The sequence below is a fragment of the Sapajus apella genome, unplaced genomic scaffold (assembly GCF_009761245.1).
Source record: "Sapajus apella isolate SASKATOON/1434 unplaced genomic scaffold, GSC_monkey_1.0 scaffold136, whole genome shotgun sequence".
In the NCBI taxonomy this organism is placed as follows: Eukaryota; Metazoa; Chordata; class Mammalia; order Primates; family Cebidae; genus Sapajus; species Sapajus apella.
The window spans coordinates 3,067,639-3,089,515 of NW_022437076.1; the positions used below are offsets into that span (position 1 = coordinate 3,067,639).

The following is a 21,877-nucleotide window of genomic DNA, read 5'->3' on the forward strand; positions in this document are numbered from 1 at the left end:
TTTCTTGTCATTTCACTAAATAATACATTATAACAACTATTTACATAATATTTACATCATATTATATGTAATGCAGAGATTATATTATAGGAGAAGAAAGGCGTAGGTTATATGTAAATACTACACCATTTTTTTCTCTTTTTTTTGTTTGATTTTGAGACATGTGGTTTCCAATACACCATTTTTTTATCAGGGACTTGAGCAACCTTGGATACCAAAATCCTAGTGGTCCTAGAACCATTGCCCCATGGATACTGAGGGGCAATGATATACTATATTCCTCTGCCCTCTATACTTCTTGCAAATTGATAGTTGGAGCCGGAGGCTTGATTCGTCTTTGATTTTTGTGCCAAGAATACTTTATAGGTGGTAGTTGTTATTCCATCACTACACCAATTATAGGTATATAAATTATAGGTATATAACTATAATCATACCCATGGTCTGGTTGCCTTTTTGTTGTTTTACTAGGCTTTGGTTATTTCTTCATTTCTCCTGTAGTCTTTTTCTCCACCATTAGGATTTCTTTTCTTTTCTTTTTTTTTTTGAGCTGGAGTTTCGCTCTGTCACCAGGGCTGGAGTACAGTGGCATAATCTCAGCTCACTGCAACCTCAGCCTCCTGGGTTCCAGCATTTCTCCTGCCTCAGCCTCCCGAGTAGCTGGGATTACAGGTGCCTGCCACCACACCTGGCTAATTTTTGTATTTTTAGTAGAGACAGGGTTTCCCCACTGTTGGTCAGGCTGGTCTTGAACTCCTGACCTCAGGTGGTCCACCCACCTCAGCTTCCCAAAGTGCTGAGATTATAGGTGTAAGCCACCAAGCCCAGCCAGGATTTCTTTTTTTTTTTTTTTTTTTTTAATTTGTAAGGCATCATACCTAGACCATCAGGATTTAAGTATCAGTTAGGCTGGAAAAAAAAAAAAAAAAAGACTGCTTTTCATTTTTTTTTTTTTTTTTTAACTTTTATTTATTTATTTTATTTATTTTTTTTTTGAGACGGAGTTTCGCTCGTTACCCAGGGTGGAGTGCAATGGCGCGATCTCGGCTCACCGCAACCTCCGCCTCCCGGGTTCAGGCAATTCTCCTGCCCCAGCCTCCTGAGTCGCTGGGATTACAGGCACACGCCACCATGCCCAGCTAATTTTTTTTTGTATTTTTAGTAGAGACGGGGTTTCACCACTGTTGACCAGGATGGTCTCGATCTCTTGACCTCGTGATCCACCCGCCTCAGCCTCCCAAAGTGCTGGGATTACAGGCTTGAGCCACCGCGCCCGGCTTGCTTTTCAATATTTTCATCTACTTTTAAAATACTTGTTTATGATACCATCTCTACTTCATCTCTTTGCTCATTTGCATATTATTTCTGCCATGTGAAATCATTTTACTGAAACAATTCTCATTCAAGGTTATTAATGAGCTCCTTGCCGAATACAACAGACTCATCCAGCCTTACTTTCCTCGAGAGTTGTACAACTTTGGTTACTGTTGATTGCTTCCTGGAAATACTCTCTTGGCTTTTGAGACATACTCTCTCCTCTTTTTCTTTTACCTCTTGAACTGTTACTTTCAGCCTCAGTTGTACACTGTTTTAAATATTGGTGGTGTTCTGCACAGTCTCCATGGGTAATCTTATCCACTGCTGTGGCTTCAGTAAACATTTCTACATAAAAAGTAGCAAACCATTTTTTTTTGGATAGTTTGGTTCTCTTCAGAACTAACTTGTTTGTTACAGCTTCCTACTGGAAATTTCACAGGCATCTTAGAATCAACATATCTATAATGGAGTTAATCATATTTTCTTCATCCTTCACACATTCTAGTTTGCTGTTCAACTGTTCAACTTCATTCTTTTTTTTGTTTGTTTTCTGAGACGGAGTTTGGCTCTGTTGCCCAGGCTGGAGTGCAATGGTGTGAACTCAGCTCAACTGCAACTTTCTTCTCCCAGGTTCAAGCAATTCTCCTGCCTCAGCCTCTCAAGTAGCTGGGGTTACAGGCAGCCACCATCACGCCCAGCTAATATTTTGTATTTTTAGTAGAGGTGGGGTTTCACCATGTTGGCCAGGCTGGTCTCGAACTCCTCACCTCGAACTCCACCTGTCTTGGCCTCTCAGAGTCCTTGGATTATAGGCATGAGCCACTGCACCCAGCTTCAACTAAGTTGTAAGCCGGAAATGACTTGACTCCTTGACCAACTTTCTGCCTTTCTGGCTGTCCATATTGAGTCACTAGTCTTGTAAGATTTACCCAGTAAACAACTTAAACATATCTAATTGTCTTTATTTACTCCTGTAATCCTAGTGTAGACCTCTATTATCTGTCACCTTCGTTACTGGAAACCTCCTTTCTGGTCCATTATTCACTATGTAAGTGAGAATGATTTTTTTTCTAAAAAATTTATCTAATCGCACCCCATTTGCCCTGGGATAAATTATAAAGACCTGAGCTTATTTTGTGGCCTGCTTGCCTGCTGAGTTTCATCCTGAGTCACACCCACAGGTGGCAATACTTGTCACGTTACTCACGCTGCTTTAATTGCTGCCCTGGCTGACTCTTCCAGTAGACTTTAACTTCTTGAATATAAGGACCAAATCTGGCGGTGGGGTGTGGTGGCTGATGCCTGTAATCCCAGCACTTTAGGAGGCTGAGGTGGGTGGATCACTTGAAGTCAGGAGTTCGAGACCACTCTGGCCAACATGGTGAAACCTTGTCTCTGCTAAAAATACAAAAAGTAGCCTGGCATGGTGGTGGACAACTGTAATCCCAGCTACTTGGGAGGCTGAGGCAGGAGAATTGCCTGAAGCCGGGAGGTGGAGGTTGCAGTGAGCTGAGGTTATGTCACTGCACTCCAGTCTGGGCAACAAGAGCAAAACTCCATCTCAAAAAAAAAAAAAAAAAGAACAAGTCTTTTCCCCCATTAAACATGGTATTTAAGATAATACCTAGCACATAATAGAAATTAACTGTTCTTTATATGTTTGTTGAATTAATAAATTAATTTGATCAGTATACCAATGTATTTAATGATTTGTATTTTATCATTATTACATAATCCTACAGTTCCATTACTGTCATTATTCTTTTATTTTTATTTCTTAAGAGACAGGGTTTCTCTCTGGCGCCCAGTCTGGAGTGCAGTGCCACAGTCATGGTTCACTGCAGCCTTGACCTCCTGGGCTCAAACGATCCTCCTGCCTCTGCCTCCTGAGTAGCTGGGACTACCGGTGTGTGCCACGATTCCAGGCTAATTTTTTTTTTTTTTACTTCTTGTAGAGACGGAGTCTTGCTGTGTTTCCCAGGGTGGTCTCAAACTCTTGGGCTCAAGCAATCCTCCCACCTCAGCCTCCCAAAGTGCTGGGATTACAGATGTGAGCCACCATGCGTGGCACTGTCATTATTCTTGTACATTGATTTGCTTTTCTGGCTAGCAGAGGTCTGCTTATAATTAAATTGGACTCTGTAATATATATAATATAGTGGTTTTTCTGATTACAGCAGGGATTTTTGCTATACCTCTTTTTCACTCTAATTTATATGATTTACTCTTTGTTAGTGGATTATTGTACCAGAGAGTAAAAACCTATAGATAGTTCAGGTACCATCAGGAATCTTCACCATATGAACTGTCTACACCGTGATGCCATGACCTTTTTCAGAATATATGGGTCCCTAGATACTTTGGCTTGGGGACAGTTAAGACTTAGAAAAGTGAGGCTTGGGCCAGGCAGGGTAGCTCACGCTTGTAATCCTAGGACTTTGAGAGGCCAAGACAGGAGGATTGCTTGAGTCAGAAATTTGAGACCAACCTGGGCAACATGGCAAAACCCTGTCTCTATAAAAAATACAAAAAAAAAAAAAAAATTTAGCTGGGGTTGGTGGCACATGCCTGTAGTCCCCGCTACTCAGGAGGCTGAGGTGGGGGGATTACCTGAGCCCAGCAGGTAAGGCTGCGGTGAACCATGATTGTGCTGCCACTGTACACCTGCCTGGATGACAGAATAAGACCCTGTCTCAAAAAAGAAAAAAATGCGAAGAAAAGTGAGGCTTGAATAATTGGCAGTTGTTGAGTACCAAAGAAGTATGGTTTACTGGGTTGTCTGTTGTGTTTCGTTCCTTTCCACTATTTCTTACTGACATCAATCATCTTTCTGCGAATTTAGATGGAGTGATAGTGATGGCTTTCAGCTATCATTTGTAGTTAGCTGGGCTCCAGGTCAGAAGAATCATTAAGGATTATAAGATAAATTCCTGCTTATATTTAGTGGAATTGCTCTTCAGATAAGGATCTCTAATGAAATAGCAGTTGCCAGAGTGAGCACCTGAGCTGTCACTTTTTCACTCAGGGCTCAAGTTTGTTTTTTGTTTGTTTTTGAGATGGAGTCTCCCTCTGTTGCCCAGGCTGGAGTGCAGTGGCACAATCTCAGCTCACTGCAACCCTGCCTCCTGCATGCAGGCGATTTCCAGCTAATTTTTGTATTTTTAGTAGAGGCAGGGTTTCACCACGTTGACCAAGCTGGTCTTGAACTCCTGACCTTAAGTGATCCGCCCGACTCAGCCTCCCAAAGTGTTAGGATTACAGGCATGAGCCACTGGGCCTGGCCTCAGGGCTCATATTTGAAACCCCAAGGTATGCTTTTTTCTTTCCTTTAAAAGAAATTGGATCTTGCTTTGTCACCTAGGCTGGAGTGCAGTGGCATGATTGTACCTTACTGTAACCTTGAACTCCTGGGTGGCAAGCATTCCTCTTGCCTCAGCTTCTCAAGTAAGCATGCACCACCACACCTACCTAATTTTTTTTTTTTATTGCATTTTAGGTTTTGGGGTGCATGTGAAGAACATGCAAGATTGTTGCATAAGTACACACGTGGCAGTGTGATTTGCTGCCTTCCTTCCTCCCCTTCACCTATATCTGACATTTCTCCCCATGCTATCTCTCCCCAACTCCCCACCCCCCGCTGTCCCTCCCCTATTTCCCCCCAGCAGACCCCAGTGTGTAGTACTCCCCTCCCTGTGTCCATGTGTTCTCATTGTCCAACACCCGCCTATGAGTGAGAACATGCAGTGTTTGATTTTCTGCTCTTGTGTCAGTTTGATGAGAATGATGGTTTCCAGGTTCATCCATGTCCCTACAAAGGACACGAACTCATCATTTTTGATGGCTGCATAATATTCCATGGTGTATATGTGCCACATTTTCTTTATCCAGTCTATCATCGATGGGCATTTGGGTTGGTTCCAGGTCTTTGCTATTGTAAACTGTGCTGCAATGAACATTTGTGTGCATGTGTCCTTATAGTAGAATGATTTATAATCCTTTGGATATATACCCAGTAATGGGATTACTGGATCAAATAGAATTTCTATCTCTAGGTCCTTGAGGAATCGCCACACTGTCTTCCACAATGGTTGAACTAATTTACATTCCCACCAAGAGTGTAAAAGTGTTCCTATTTCTCCACATCCTCTCCAGCATCTGTTGTCTCCAGATTTTTTGATGATCACCATTCTAACTGGCGCGAGATGGCATCTCAATGTAGTTTTGATTTGCATTTCTCTAATGACCAGTGATGATGAGCATTTTTTCATGTTTGTTGGCCTCATGTATGTCTTCTTTTGTAAAGTATCTGTTCATATCCTTCGCCCACTTTTGAATGGGCTTGTTTTTTTCTTGTAAATCTGTTTTAGTTCTTTGTAAATTCTGGATATCAGCCCTTTGTCAGATGGGTAGACCGCAAAATTTTTTTCCCATTCTGTTGGTTGCCAATTCACTCTAATGACTGTTTCTTTTGCTGTGCAGAAGCTGTGGAGTTTGATTAGGTCCCATTTGTCTATTTTGGCTTTTGTTGCCAATACTTTTGGTGTTTTGGTCATGAAGTCCTTGCCTACGCCTATGTCCTGAATGGTTTTGCCTAGATTTTCTTCTAGGGTTTTTATGGTGTTGGGTCTTATGTTTAAGTCTTTAATCTATCTGGAGTTAATTTTAGTGTTAAGGTGTCAGGAAGGGGTCCAGTTTCTGCTTTCTGCACATGGCTAGCCAGTTTTCCCAACACCATTTATTAAACAGGGACTCCTTTTCCCATTGCTTGTTTTTGTCAGGTTTGTCAAAGATCAGATGGTTGTAGATATGTTGTGTTGCCCCCGAGGCCTCTGTTCTCTTCCATTGGTCTATATCTCTGTTTTGGTACCAGTACCATGCTGTTTTGATTACCGTAGCCTTGTAGTATAGTTTGAAGTCCGGTAGTGTGATGCCTCCCACTTTGTTCTTTTTGCTTAGAATTGACTTGGCTATGTGGGCTCTCTTTTGGTTCCATATGAAGTTTAAGGTGTTTTTTTTCCAGTTCTGTGAAGAAGGTCATTGGTAGCTTGATGGGAATAGTGTTGAATCTGTAGATTACTTTGGGCAGTATGGCCATTTTCACGATATTGATTCTTCCTAACCATGAGCATGGACTATTTCTCCATCTGTTTGTGTCCTCTCTTATTTCGTTGAGCAGTGATTTGTAGTTCTCCTTGAAGAGGTCCTTTATGTTCCTTGTTAGTTGTATTCCTAGGTATTTTATTGTCTTTGTAGCAATTGTGAATGGCAGTTTGTTCTTGATGTATAGGAATGCTTGTGATTTTTGCACATTGATTTTGTATCCTGAGACTTTGCTGAAGTTGCTTATCAGTTTCAGGAGATTTTGGGCTGAGACGATGGGGTCTTTTAAATATACAATCATGTCGTCTGCAAATAGAGACAGTTTGACTTCCTCCTGTCCTATTTGAATACCTTTTATTTCTTTTTCTTGCCTGATTGCTGTGGCTAGAACTTCCAGTACTGTATTGAATAGGAGTGGTGAGAGAGGGCATCCTTGTCTAGTGCCAGATTTCAAAGGGAATGTTTCCAGTTTTTGCCCATTCAGTATGATATTGGCTGTGGGTTTGTTGTAAATAGCTTTTATTATTTTGAGATACATTCCGTTAATACGTAGTTTATTGAGGGTTTTTAACATAAAGGGCTGTTGAATTTTGTTAAAGGCCTTCTCTGCATCAATTGAGATAATCATGTGGTTTTTGTCTTTGGTTCTGTTTATGTGGTGAATTACGTTACACTTACCTAATTTTTAAAATTTTCTGTAGAGACAGGGTCTCCTATGTTTCCCAGGCTGCCCTTGAACTCCTGGGCTCAAGTGATCCTTCTGCCTTAGCCTCCCAAAGTGCTGGGAATACATGTGTGAACCACCACACCCAGCCTCATTTTTATTCCTTCACTGGCTTATTCACCACCATATTCCCAGTGCCTGGAACAGTAACTGGCAAGGCGTTTAAAAAGTACTCAGGAAATGGTCCTTCTTAACTCTTTTGTCCATGGTAGGTTTCTAGATTGGTTGTCCCACAGGCTCTTGATTATATGTTAATTTCATTTCATTTGGAGGATGATTTTTTTATTGCTTTGAATTGCCTCTTCCAGTCGAATTTTATATAAACACCAGTAGCCTCTATTTTAAATAAGATTATCTCAAATACATTTCCACTTAGGTGCAATGGTTAAGACAGCATAAGATTCCAGCACTTTGGGAGGCCGAGGCAGGAGGATTTCATGAGCACAGGAGTTTGAGACCAGGAATGTAGGGACACCTGTCTCTACAAAAAAAATTTTGAAATTAGGTAGACATGTGTGCCTGTAGTCCCAGCTGCTTGGGGAGGCTGAGACTGAGGCGGGAAGATTGCTTAAGCCCAGAGACGGAAGGCTGCAGTGAGCCGTGATCACCCCACTGCACTCCAACCTGTGTGAGAAGAGTGAGAGCCGGTCTCAGAAAAAAAATAAGCATAAGATTGCTGAGCAGTATATTTTTAAAATATTGGCCATTCTAAGGTTATTGGTGATTAACATTCAACCGTGAAGGTTACTTCAGTGATAGTTGGCATTGTTTGGCTTGTGCAGTTCATGAAACCCTTGTCTGTTTTACCTTTTATACTTTTTGAAATTTTACTTTTTGTCTCTAAGAGATAATCTTTTAGAGTTATATGTTAATATCTGAAATCAGATGTATCTGGCAGGTTAATATGGTTGGGAGTGGGTAAATTTATGTTAAAAGCAATGCTGTTTTGGCTTATTTAATTATTAATTTAAAAAGTAGTTTAAAATACATAAAACAGTATGATTTTTGATGTTAGTCGACTTTCATTGTAAGTTGAAAATCGTCATTTGATGTTTATACTAACATCACAGGAAACTTTATCGTTGAAAACGGGTACTACAACTAATAATTTAGAAATAATTTAAATTTTAAATGAAATATTTTTTTTTTTCTCTCTTTCTCCTTAGGTGGAATGAATCTTACTTGTTGAATATCTTGTGATTACTAGTTGGATTCATTTGTAAAAGAATCTTTTCCCCTGTGTGGAAGACACTGAGTGGCATATTTAAATTATAAGTCCACGGATTGAAAAGCTTTTTGATTTCCCAAAGGAGGGACATACCACTGTATCAGATAAGCTTGACATTACAGCCAAGATGGTGCTGTCCCAGAGACAACGAGATGAACTGTAAGTTTCCTTGTTTTGTACTTTAAAACAAAGTGGTAAATTAAAATTTAGCTTTGGGAGGTCTCTTCTAAGCTTAAAACTATTTTTACGATGTTCCAATATTGGTTTAGGCAGCTTGGTCTGATTTTAAAATGGAATTTTATTATGATATAGCATTATTAGTGTTTCTTCTGAGAAGGAGTTTTGCTCTTATCGTCCAGGCTGGAGTGCATTGGCGCTGTCTCAGCTCACTGCAGCCTCCTCCTTCTGGGTTCAAGCAATTCTCCTGCCTCAGCCTCCCAAGTGGCTGGGATTACAGGCGCCTGCCACCATACCCAGCTAATTTTTGTATTTTTAGTAGAGATGGGGTTTCCCCAGGTTCGCCAGGTTGGTCTCCAACTCCTGACCTCAGGTGATCTGCCCGCCTCTGTTGAGATTTACTCGGGGTGGTTGGCAAAATATTACAGAAAATATTTAGGGAAAGTTGTAGATTATAGTGGAAGGCCAAAAGGTCTGAAACTTTAATCAATAATTTACCCTAAATATTTTCTGTAATATATTGCCAGCCGCTCTGAGTAAATCTCAACAGGCCTCGGTTTCCCAAAGTGCTGGGATTACAGGTGTGAGCCACCGTGCCTGGTCATGATAAAGCATTATTTACCCTTGTGACTTGATTATGTGTAAGTTTAACATGAAACAGACAAGTCAGTTGGGATAAGTTTTACCCTAAGCTTATCTTTTAAATATGTTATATCCAACAGGAAGTTAGGTGCTTCAGGGCTCTCCTGAACCATTTTTTTTGGTCTGGAATTTATGCCTTAGAAAAACGAAAGCTGACTGGGCGTGGTGGCTCATGCCTGTAATCCCAGCACTTTGGGAGGCCAGGTGGGCAGATCACAGGGTGAAGTTGGCAGTGAGCCGAGATCACACCACTGCACTCCAGCCTGGTCAACATAGCGAGACTCTGTCTCAAAAGAAAAAAAGAAAAATGAAAGTCATTTTATTCTTGTTATTTTTGATGCCTTTTCTTTGCCTTGTGTTTCTTTTATCATCCAATGGCCATTACAGGATTTGAACTTTATGAGGTGGCTAATATAATAATTGCAGATACTTTAGTGAGAGAGGTGTGAAATGGCTTGACCACTTCTGTTTTATAGTATTCCATTTTTGTAGGTGAAGAGCATGGGGATTTTCCACTCCCACTGTTTCACTTGAGTAGCCTTAAAAAACAAAAAGAAAAAAAAAATGAGGGGAAAGTGTAGCTTTATGTTATCACTTTTTTTTCCCTAAAGACAGAGTCTTGCTCTGTCGCCCAGGCTAGAGTGCAGTGGTGCAGTCTCGGCTCACTGTAGCCTCTGCCTCCTGGGTTCAAGCAATTCTCCTGCCTCAGCCTCCCCAGTAGCTGGTACTACAAGCACCCACCACCACGCCCGGCTAATTTTTGTATCTTTAGTAGAGATGGGGTTTCACCATCTTGGCCAGGCTGGTCTCAGACTCCTGGCCTCGTGATCCACCCGACTTGGCCTCCCAAAGTGCTGGGATTACAGGAGTGAGTATGTTCTACATTAAAAAAAAAAAATTCTGTGGCTTTTCAACCATTTGTATTTGGAAGTAATTTCAAATTTATAAAGTTGCAAGAATAACACACAGAATACTAATATTTTATGAAATACACCTATTGTTAACATTTTATACCATTTGCTTTATCATCTGCACTTTGTGTGTTGGGGTGTGTGTGTGCAGTACACAATAGGCTTTTCTTAAACCATTTGAGAGTAAGTTGCACATATCAAAGAAATACCCTTTCCCACAAATAAATAGTCAGTTCCCAATAATAAGGATATTCTGTTTATATAGCTAGCAATTTCACTAAATTTAATCTTTTGTGTTCCAGTTTTGTCAGTTGATTCCACAGTGTTCTTGGTGGCACTTCGTTACTCTCATACATCATCCAGTCCAGGATCCGGTATTGCATTTAGCCCTCGTGTCTTAGTCACATTTCATCTGGAACAGTTGATCAGTTTTTGTCTTTTTTCTGACATTGATGTTTTTGAGGAATAATCTTTTTTTTTAAAATAGAGTATTGCTCGTACCGTACTTGTCTAATGTTTCCTTATGATTAGATTCAGGTGATGCATTCTTGGCCAGTGCACTGAATAAGTAGTTTGTATTCTCTCTCCCTCTCTCTCTCTTTTTCTTTCTCTCTCTCTCTCTCTTTTTTTCTTTCTTTCCTTTCTTTTTTTTTTTTTTATTTCTTCTTTCTTTCTTTCTTCTTTTTCTTTCTTTTTTTCCCTCCCTCCCTCCCTCCCTCCCTTCCTCTCTCTCTCCTTCCTTCCTTTCGTTCATTTCATTTAGAGAGACATAATGGTCCTCTGCCCCTCAATTTTCATCCTTAGCCAAGATGATTGATTTTTCCACTGTATAGTTACTGTTCTTTTCCTTACCATGAATAAATGGGAAGACCATGCAAACATTCGTGTTTTCAGGACCAACCCGGCAACCTGGTGAAACCCCACCTCTACGAAAATACAAAAATTAGCCAGGTGTGGTGGCACATGCCTGTGGTCCCAGCTACTCAGGTGGCTGAGACAAGAGGATTGCTTGACCTTGGGAGGTTGTGGGTGCAGTGAGCCATGATCATGCCACTGCACTTCAGCCCGGCAACAGAACAAAACCCTGCCAGAAAAACAAAAGTGTTCATCAAGCAAATAAAATTTACCTTATGATAAGATTTAAATGTAAATCTGGGGCCGGGTACAGTGGCTAATGCCTGAATCCCAGCACTTTGGGAGGCCAACACAGCGGATCACTTGAGGTCGGGACCTGGAGACCAACCTGGCCAACATGACGAAACCCCATCTCTACTAAAAATACAAAAATTAGCCGGGCTTGCTGGCAGGCCCCTGTAATCCCAGCTACTTGGGAGGCTGAGGCACAAGAAACACTTGAACCCGGGAGGCAGAGGTTGCAGTGTACCAGGGTTGCACCACTGCACTCCAGCCTGGGTGACAGAGGTAGACTCTGTCTCAAAAAAAAAAAAAAAAGTTATATATATACAAATATATAAACAGCTAAGCAGTTGAGATTAAAACAAAACTTAGGGACTGAAGATAGCAGTAATAATGAGGGTCCTGATAGCAAAAGCCTGTCAGATCCAGCCAACATAGCCTACAGAAGATACACAGTCTTCAGTGAATCTTTATAAAACAAAGACAGAAAATGAACTATGCGTTCAGTGTAAGAATAAGAATGACAAGTCTTCAGAAAGGAGGAGGGAAGACTTAATAATTAATAAAAGCAGACCTTAATAAAATAGAAAATAGTTCCATAAGCTTAATTGGTAAAACCAAAAACTAGCTTTTAAAAAAGAACATGTAAAATAGACAAAACCATTTTAGTCAAGAGAAAAGATATAAATGAAGTATATAGGAATGGGAAATTCAACGTAAAATGAACTCAGATGATCTTCAAACTTATGAGATTACTCTATCCTGTTAAATTTGAAAATTTGCTGGGCTCAGTGGATTACTTGAGGTCAGGAGTTTGAGACCATCCTGGCCAACATGGTGAAACCCCATCTCTACTAAAAATACAAACATTAGCCAGGTGTGGTGCCACGCCCCTGTAATCCCAGCTACCAAGGAGGTTGAGGCATGAGAATCACTTGAACCCGGAGGCAGAGGTTGCAGTGAGCTGAGACCGTGCCGCTGCACTCCAGCCTGGGCAACAGAATAAGACTGTTTCTCAAAAATAATATAAAATTGGAAAACTAAATGACCTGTGTGGGTTTTCTAGGAAAATGTATGATAATATTGGTTCAAGAAATAGTAGGAAAGTTGAATAGATTGTTAAATATAGAGGACATTGTAACGTTAGTTGAAAGACTTCAATCCCAGGCAGTTTTTAAGCCTAGATGATAATTTTTTCCAATCTAGTAAAGACCATTTACTTCCCAGATTATTTGATCATTTCCAGAACGTAGTTAAAGGTAGTAAATTTAGGAGCTTATTTTATAAGGCTGGCACTACCTTTGTAGGAACACTGGGCAAGCCACCTGGTGGTGGCTCATACCTGTAACCCCAGCACTCAGGGAGGCTGAGGTGGGTGGATCTCTTGAGGCCAACATGGTGAAACTCTGCCTCTAGTAAAAATACAAAAATGTGGCTGAGTGCGTTGGCTCACTTCTGTAATCACAGCACTTTGGTAAGCTGAGGCGAATGGATCACCTGAGGTCAGGAGTTTGAGGCCAGCCTGGCCAACATGGTGAAACCCTGTCTCTACTTAAAAAAAAATAAAATAAATAACCGGACATGGTGGCAGGTGCCTGTAATCCCAGCTACTTGGGAGGCTGAGGCAGGAGAATCGCTTGAAACTGGAAGCTGGACCGCAGAGGTTGTAGTGAGCCAAGATCGAGGCACTGTACTCCAGCCTGGACAACAAGAGTGAAACTCCGTCTCAAAAAAAAAAAAAGAAATGCTAGGTACGTTCCTATTAAAGTCAGCAACAAACTTAAGAGTTCCTGTGTCTCTACATCTGTTTAAGTATATATTTGAGATTTCAGCTCATGTAGTAAGGCAACAAAAATAATCAGAAATATTGAAAAGGAAGCAACCAAACATTTATAGGTGCTAGCATCTACATAAACCTAAGAGAATCAACAGTTGGAATTAATAGGTTTAGGGCCAGGCAGTTTGGCTCACATCTTGTAATTCAAGTACTTTTGGATGCTGAGGCTGAGGAAGGAGAATCGCTTGCGCCTGGGAGGTGGAGGTTGCAGTGAGGTGAGATCATGCCACTGCACTCCACCCTGGGCAACAAATCGAGACTCTGTCCCCTTCAAAAAAAAAAAAAAAAGAATGGGTTTACTACAATGACCCAAAATAAGATGGCATCAAAAATAAACTGTTCCTGGCCAGGCGAGTAGATCACCTGAGGTCAGGAATTCGAGACCAGCCTGGCCAATATGACGAAACCCCGCCTCTGCTGAAAGTACAAAAATTAGCCAAGCATGGTGGAACACGCCTACCTGCTTCGGAGGCTGAAGCAAGAGGATTGCTTGAACCTGAGAGGCGGAGGTTGTGGTGAGCGGATATCCTGTCAGCCTCAGCAACAGTAAGGCTCTGTCTCAAAACAAACAAACTGTTCTTGTTAATGGATAATGTAGTAGAAAAGATTTTTTTTTTTTTTTTTTGCCTTGTTTCTGGATGGAAAAGTCAGTATTGGACAGCTGTCACAACTCTCAAATAATTAAATGCAATCCGAATCAAAATTCAAACTGAATTTCTCATTAACTTGACCATCTTGATCTTAAAAGTTATTTGGAAAATAGGTAAGAAAATATTTTAAATGATAATGGGAAAGAACTTGAATCTATCAGATATTCAAATATTATTGTAAAATGTGGAATAAGCAAATAGGTTAGGGGAACAAAGTTCAAAGACATTCCTCTTTAAGAAATTTAGCATGGGATAAAGGTGGTATTATTAAAAGCCTGAATATTGAGCGTATACAGAATAACAGTATAAAGTGGTAGAGAAGATACAGCCTTTGGGTAGAGATGGACTTCCTTAAGGTATAAAATGTAGAAACCAAAGGAAGAGTGTAAGTTTGACTGTATCAATATATAAAACTTCCGTGTGAAGAAAGGCCTCAAAACAGGTCAGGCACTGTGTCTCAGGTCTGGAATCCCAGCACTTTGGGAGTCTAAAGCGGGAGGATTGCTTGAGGCAGGAGTTTGAAATTGGCCTGAGCAACGTAGGTGCAAGATTTTATCTTTACAAAAAAAATTGTTTAAAAAGTAGCCAGGCGGCCAAGCACAGTGGCTTAGGCCTGTAATCCCAGCACTTTGGGAGACTGATATGGATGGATCACCTGAGGCTAGGAGTTTAAGACCAGTCTGACGAACAGGGTAAAACCCCACCTCTACTAAAATACAAAAAATTAGCTGGGCTTTGTGACGCATGCCTGTAGTCCCAGCTATTCACGAGGCTAAGACAGGAGAATTGCTTGAACCCAGGAGGCGGAGGTTGTAGTGAGCTGAGATTGTGCCATTGCACTCCAGCCTGGGCAACAAAAATGAAACTGTCTCAAAAAAAAAGAAAAAGAAAAAAAAATCTGGCATTCTGGCATGGTGGCACACGCGCATAGTCGTGACTACTCAGGAGGCTGAGGTGGGAGGATCACTTGAGCCCAGGAGTGCAAGGCTGCAGTAAGCCATGATGGCACTACTGCACTCCAGCCTGGGTGACAGAATGAGACCTTGTCTGCGGGGAAAAAAAAAAAAAGTTATTCTAGAAATAACCAGTAGAAAAAAATGAGAAAAAGTAATATAAATGCCATTCACAAACAAAGCAAATTGAAAAATTGGGTGGTAAACATATGAAAATGTTTGCCTCTAAACAAAACAAGATTTAGTTGTCTCCTGAGATTGTCCAAAATGAAAAAAATACCAGTGATAGCCTTTGATAGCAAGAGTGTGGGAAATGGGTTGTTTCAGATACTGGTAGTAGGAGTGCAAATTGTTACAGTTTCTTTAAAGAGTAGTTTGGGAGTCCTCCCTTCCAGCTCTTGAGTATTAGGAATTATTGACACATGCCACTATGCCTAGCTAATTTGACAGTATCTTTTAACATGTACTGTGTGTTCTTCATCTGACAGTGTGAAAAACTTTTTCAGCACGAATGTGGTCATTTCTCTAGGGATAGCTATATAAAAGGATGTTTATTATATTGCTTATATAGTAAGAAACTGATTAATAGTCCAAAGAATTCATCTTTCAGCAGGGATGTGTTAAATATGCTACATTCATTTTATGAGTTACTGTACAGCATTTAAAAGAATATGGAGTGTGTGTGTGTGTACATACAAGAAAACACCTCTGAGATCTGTTGTTAAATAATCAAATTGCTAAATGAGGTGGTATGATACATTTATGTTAAACATTCCTCCCCTACAACTGTTTGTTTCTTTTATGCCTATGTCTGTAGAGGCACAGATAAAGGCCTGAAAGGAAACACACTAAAATGTTAACAGTGGTTGCCTCTGAAGAGAGGAATGAGATTATATAAAGGTGAAACAAAGGAGATTCTTGATGGTGTAGCTTCAGTTTTTTGGCCAGCGTATTGTATAAATAAAAGGAAAATTTTAGCTGGGTGTGATGGCTCACACCTGTAATCCCAGCACTTTGGGAGACCAAGGTGGGAAGATTGCTTGAGCCTAGGAGCTCAAGGTTTCAGTGAGCTGTCATCACACCATTGCACGCCAGCCTAGACAACAGAGCCAGGCCCTGTCTCAAAAAAACAAACAGAACAAAAGTAAAATTTTAATGGCTTTTCTTTTAAACAAAGAAACTATAGATAATCACTATTACTTGGCATCATAGGTTATAGTGGAGAAGTGTTAGGTCAGCCTGATATTTCTCTATTCTTGTCTGTTTAGGTATCCACGATATTCTTTTTCTTGCATTTATCCTTCCTCAAGCCAGATTTTGGATATAAATTCTGAATCCATTTTGGGGTTATAGTATGTGTACCTTTCCTGCTGCAGAATTGGTTCTTTATTTTAGAAAAATTTTCTGTATTATTTACTTATTTCTATATTTTTGAGACAGCATCTCATTGTTACCTAGGCTGGAGTGCAGTGACAGGATCTCAGCTCAGTGCACCCTCAACTTCCCAGGCTCAAGCATTACCCCCACCTCATTCTGGGACTACAGGCGCGCACCACCATTCCCAGCTAATTTTTTTGTTGTATTTTCTTTGCAGAGATGGGGTTTTGCCATGTTGCCCAGGCTGGTCTCAAACTACTGGGCTCAAGCGATCCGCCCACCTCAGCCTCCCAAAGTGCTGGGATTACAGGTATAAGCCACTGCACCTGGCCTCATTTATTAAATTTGTGTATAATAATACCATGTTTTCAGGGATTCCTTTTATTTTTATCTATTTTTAGTTTGATGTCACTTTTGGTTTCTAGAGAGTATAGCTCATTCATCTGTAATTTTCTGCTGCTTCCTGGGGGGTTATTCTTCTCTAAAGCAGACTTTCCTCTCGCTTTTACTTGCTTTGTTACCTTTTCACCTCCCCTCTTAATAAAGTCCTCATGGGCTCCATGTGGCATCCTTCCTTCTGACTAATCATCTTTGGATATAATTCTGTTTGTAGAAAAGAATGACTATGGTAAAGTGGCTTGAAATTGGGTGTGCTCTCTTGGAACATCTTTCTGCTGTGTAGTGCTGTCCTTTGCCCTAGGGCATGTGGCCTTTTAGCTTTTCCCAGGTTCTCAGGTAAAGAGGCCTTCCAAAGTGATCTTCCAGCATTGTTTTGTATAATTTCTTGTTTATCTCTGTTAGCTAGTCCTGGCCAGTAGGCTAATTTTCTTAGCCTTTCTCTTAACCTTCCGTGACCTATAGACAGTTTTCTGTTTGACCCTCAATCTTTCATCTGTTTTTTATTTTATTTTTTTCATTCTGAGGTGCTATTGATTATGTAACATATATTGACTTACTACTCCTGAGCTCAAGCCATCCACCCAACCTTGAGCCACTGCACCCACCTCAGGGACTAAAATTTAATGAAAAAGACTCCCTGATACGTATATGCCTATCCCAAACTTCGAAAAGAGATATTCTAAGAAACTAATAGGTTAATATTGGCCCCTAACTCATGGCATGGTCCTAAAACAGAAGATCTGGAATAATTTGTGGTATACTTAATAAAAATTTCCTGGGTTTCTTGTGTCAACACGTGCTTGGCTAAGCTAGGACATGCTGAAGATGCAGTCAACTGAATCCTTGATACTACAGGTACGGTTTCCTCTGGATAGCTCTGTGTCAGAACAGATACACCGATTCTGACCTTAAAACATACTTTCCTGATCCCTAAGTGTTAAACGTCACCTGTTAAATACATAGCTTTATGTATTTGACAAACAGCTTTAAATACATAGCTAGAACATTTAGAACTGTTTAAAATATATTTTTTCACCAACCTGATGCTTTTGAACAAAAAATAAATACAAAGTGATAATTAAGACAAACTGTGGGCTAGGTGCTATGGCTTATGCCTGTAGTCTCAGCACCTTGGAAGGCTGAGGTAGGTGGATTGCTTGACCCCAGGAGTTTGAGACCAGCCTGAGCAACACAGCTAAACCCTGTCTCTGCAAACAATACAAAAATTAGCTGGGCCTGGTGGCGCCCACCTGTGCTCTCAGCTACTTGGGAGGTTTCAGTGGGAGTCCTGGGAGGTTAAGGCTGCAGTGAGCCATGATGGCACCACCACAATCCAGCCTGGGCTACAGAGCAAGACCCTGTTTCAAGAAAAAACAAAAACCAAAATACCTGTAATCCTTTCAATGTAAGAAAAATTAGAAAATACAGGGAAAGAAAAAACATAGTTCCAGATCCCACCTGCAGGCAACCCAGTGTTACTGTTATGATCAGAAAATGCTCCCTCCAGATTTTCCTACCTCACTTAAAATTTTTTTTTTAGATTAAAAAGGGGGATACCTTTGCAGAATTATGAGGATTAAATATAATACATGTAAAATGTTTGTCATAATACCTGCTATGAAGTAAATGCTTAATACATTTTAGCTGCTTTTGCTATACATAATGTTCAATTCACTGGTTTTTTTTGTTGTTGTTCTTTTTCTCCTTGAGAAGGAGTCTCGCTCTGTTGCCCAAGCTGGAATGCAGTGGCATGAGCTCAGCTTACTGCAACCTCAGTCTCTCGGGTTCAAACAATTCTCCTGCCTCAGTCTCCCGAGTAGCTGGGATTACAAGTGTGCTCCACCACACACAGCTAATTTTGTATTTTTAGTAGAGACAAGATTTCACCATGTTGACCAGGCTGATCTCAAACTTCTGACCTCAAATGGTCTGCCTGCCTCAGCCTTCCAAAGCGCTGGGATTACAGGCATGAGCCACCACATCTGGCCCAATTAACTGTTTCCTCAAGATTTTATTTTTTTCTCATGAAAAATTTCAGGAATTGGCAATTCCTGACTCACATCTGACTCACGCCTGTAATCCCAACACTTTGGGAGTCCCAGGTGGGTGGATCACCTGAGGTCAGGAGTTCAAGACCAGCTTGGCCAACATGGCAAAACCCCATCTCTACTAAAAATACAAACGTTGAGCCAGGTGTGGTGGCATGTGCCTGTAAGTCCCAGCTACTCAGGAGGCTGAGACAGGAGAACCACTTGGAAGGCAGAGGTGGCTGTGAGCTGAGATCACCCCATTGCACTCCAGCTTGGGTGACTCCATCTCAAAAAAAAAAAAAAAAAATGCAGGAATGCTGGGTGCATTCTTGGGACCTACTTGGGAGCCTTCAGTGGGAGCATCCTGGGAGCTCTTGCCCCACTGCACTCCAACCTGGGTGACCAAAAAAAAAAAACCAGTAAGTTGAATTGCAAACATCGAATTTTATGTGTGTATATAAAAGTAATCTCGGGTAGGCGCAGTGGCTCATGCCTATAATCCCAGCACTTTGGGAGGCTGAGGTGGGTGGATCATGAGGCCAAGAGATCGAGACCATCCTGGTCAACATGGTGAAACCCCGCCTCTACTAAAAATACAAAAAGTAGCAGAGCATGGTGGCGCATGCCTGTAGTCCCAGCTACTCGGGAGGCTGAGGCAGGAGAATTGCTTGAACCCAGAAGGCAGAGGTTGCGGTGAGCCGAGATGGTGCCATTGCACTCCAGCCTGGGTAACAAGAGTGAAACTCCATCTCAAAAAAAAAAAAGAAAAAAAGTAATCTCACAATTTATAGAAAAATTTATAGAAAATTTTTCTTTATTGAGTTCAAAAATTTTTTTAATGTATGATCCCCTTCTCTTACTCTGTGAACTACCTGTTTGGGTGTTGCTACATTTTGTTTTGTTTTGTTTTCTGTTGTAGTGTTTACATTTTTCTTGTTGATCCCTAAGAGGACTTTAGTGTACTAAGTCACCCATTGTCATATGTTGCAAATAGGTGTCATATAGTGAAAGCTGTGTCTTTTCCTTGATACTGACATAGATTTCATGCTTGGGAAGACCTTCACTAATACTGACTACATATGTATTCATTTTTATTTTCTTAAGACATTTTTGGTTTTGTTTCTTTTTATTTATTTATTTTATTTTATTTTATTTTATTTTATTTATTTATTTTTTTTGAGACGGAGTTTCGCTCTTGTTACCCAGGCTGGAGTGCAATGGCGCGATCTCAGCTCACCGCAACCTCCGCCTCCTGGGTTCATTCAATTCTCCTACCTCAGCCTCCTGAGTAGCTGGGACTACAGGCACGCGCCACCATGCCCAGCTAATTTTTTGTAGTTTTAGTAGAGACGGGGTTTCACCATGTTGACCAGGATGGTCTTGATCTCTTGACCTCGTAATCCACCCGCCTCGGCCTCCCAAAGTGCTGGGATTACAGGCTTGAGCCACCGCGCCCAGCCTTGTTTCTTTTTATAGTAATGTCTAAGTCATCTGGAATTTATCTTTGTTGATTATACGAGGAAGGGATCCAAGTGCTTTTTCTCTGAGTCATTATCCACATGTCCAAACATTTATTGAATAGTCCTTTCCTTATTGATCTGAAAACACCTTATAAAACCTTACATTGGCTTTTGGACTTGCTGTGCTTTCAGGAACCAGAAGAACACTCTTTTGATCATTGTAGCTTTATGTTAATAATACATTTCAGCCAGGTGCGGTGGCTCACACATGTAATCCTAGCCTTTGGTAGGCTGAGACAGGTGGATCACCTGAGGTTAGGTGCTCGAGAGCAGCCTGGCCAACATGGTGAAACCCCATCTCTGCTTTAAAAAAAAAAAAAAAACTAGCTGGTCGTGGTGGCACCTGTCTGTAATCCCAGCTACTTTGGGAGGCTGAGGCAGGAGAATTGCTTGAGCCCGGGAGGTGGAGGCTGCAGTGACTAAGATCACACCACTGCACTTTAACCTGGGTGACAGAGTGTGACTCCACCTCAAAAAAAAAAAAAAAGCATGTCAATATGAGGTAATAAATTCTAAGTTTTTTGTTTTGTAAACCTTGCTTCTCTCAAATTATTTCCCCAAAAAGCCTTAAATGTTTTCCATAGCAATTTTGATTTGGGAATGGAATAAGTGACTTGATGGACAGTGCCATATGCCTTTTCTCATATCCTACCTCTTAATTTGGCCTTTTCCCCAGTTTCCCCTGGTGTTATCATCTTGTATTGATGTGGTATATTTATTATAATTGATGAGTCAACACTGATACATTATTACTAACTAAAGTCCATAGTTGACGCTAGGGTTCATTCTTTTTGTTGTATATTCTCTTGGTTTTGACAAATGCTTAATGTTATATATCTATCATTACAGTATCATACAGAATAATTTTACTGCCCTAAAAATCTCAGCCTCCACCTATTCATCCCTCCCTGCCTCCCTAAACCCTTCATATTTTTACTCTTTCCATAGTTTTGTCTTTTCCAGAAAATTACAATTATACAGCATGTACCCTTTTCACACTGGCTGCTTTGACTTAGCAATCTGTATTTAACATTTCTCCATGTCTTTTCATGACTGTAATTTTTATTTTATTTTATTTTATTTGAGATAATCTTGCACTGTCACTCAGGCTGGAGTGCGATAGCTTGATCTCAGCTCACTGCAACCTCTGCCTCCTGGGTTCAAGCGATTCTCCTGCCTCAGCCTCCTGAGTAGCTGGGACTATAGGCACGTGACACCACACACAGTTAATTTTTGTGTTTTTAGTAGAGACGGGTTTGACTGTGTTAGCCAAACTCCTGACCTCGTGATCCGCCCACCTGGGCCTCCCAAAGTGCTGGGATTACAGGTGTGAGCCACTGCGTCCTGCCGACCGTAATATATTTTTAAGCTGGTTTTTTGTTTGTTTGCTTGCTTGCTTCAAAAAACTGACCTCTGCAGTTAGTTGAGGTATTCAGGTTTCTCCTATGAACATATGTGAACATTGTATGTATTTAGCATTGATTGGAAAGTGGTTTTTCCTGGGCCTTTGCAAAACTAAGTGAAGATCTACACCCGCCTGCACATTTCACATGGTAACAGGAATATACTATAGCTACACATGTTCCTGCAGTCACAGTAGATGCCAGACAAGTTTTAGGGCTTAAAGATTTGGGTACTTTTCGCCTGACTTGGGGATCTATAGTAAGACAAGAAAGTAATTTTTAGATCTTGTTAGTGACTCAGCTTTCAAATAGGTATTTTCCACTCCTTTTAAAATCTTCTGGCTCAGTTTAATTGAAGAATACTCTGAGACTGCAAGTTGAGCTGTTTAAATCCAGGTACTGTTTGCACTGCTTACCTATGTGAATTTGAATTTTATCATGAGGCAACAAAAGCAAAGTACATGAATGAATT

General features: G+C 40.7%; 1 protein-coding gene across 3 annotated transcripts in view; it reads left to right on the forward strand.

The window, feature by feature from the left end:
- PAFAH1B1 (platelet activating factor acetylhydrolase 1b regulatory subunit 1) overlaps nucleotides 1-21,877 on the forward strand; it is a 102,695-nt gene that overhangs the window by 45,746 nt on the left and 35,072 nt on the right. For 2 of the 3 annotated variants that reach the window (XM_032263389.1, XM_032263390.1), the window contains exon 2: nucleotides 8,308-8,528. In XM_032263389.1, the coding sequence (XP_032119280.1) occupies nucleotides 8,497-8,528 (32 nt within the window). In that variant the 5' untranslated portion in view covers nucleotides 8,308-8,496. Of the gene's footprint in view, nucleotides 1-7,203; nucleotides 7,311-8,307; nucleotides 8,529-21,877 lie in introns of those variants that run through there. The other variant, XM_032263391.1, reaches the window with a different exon arrangement.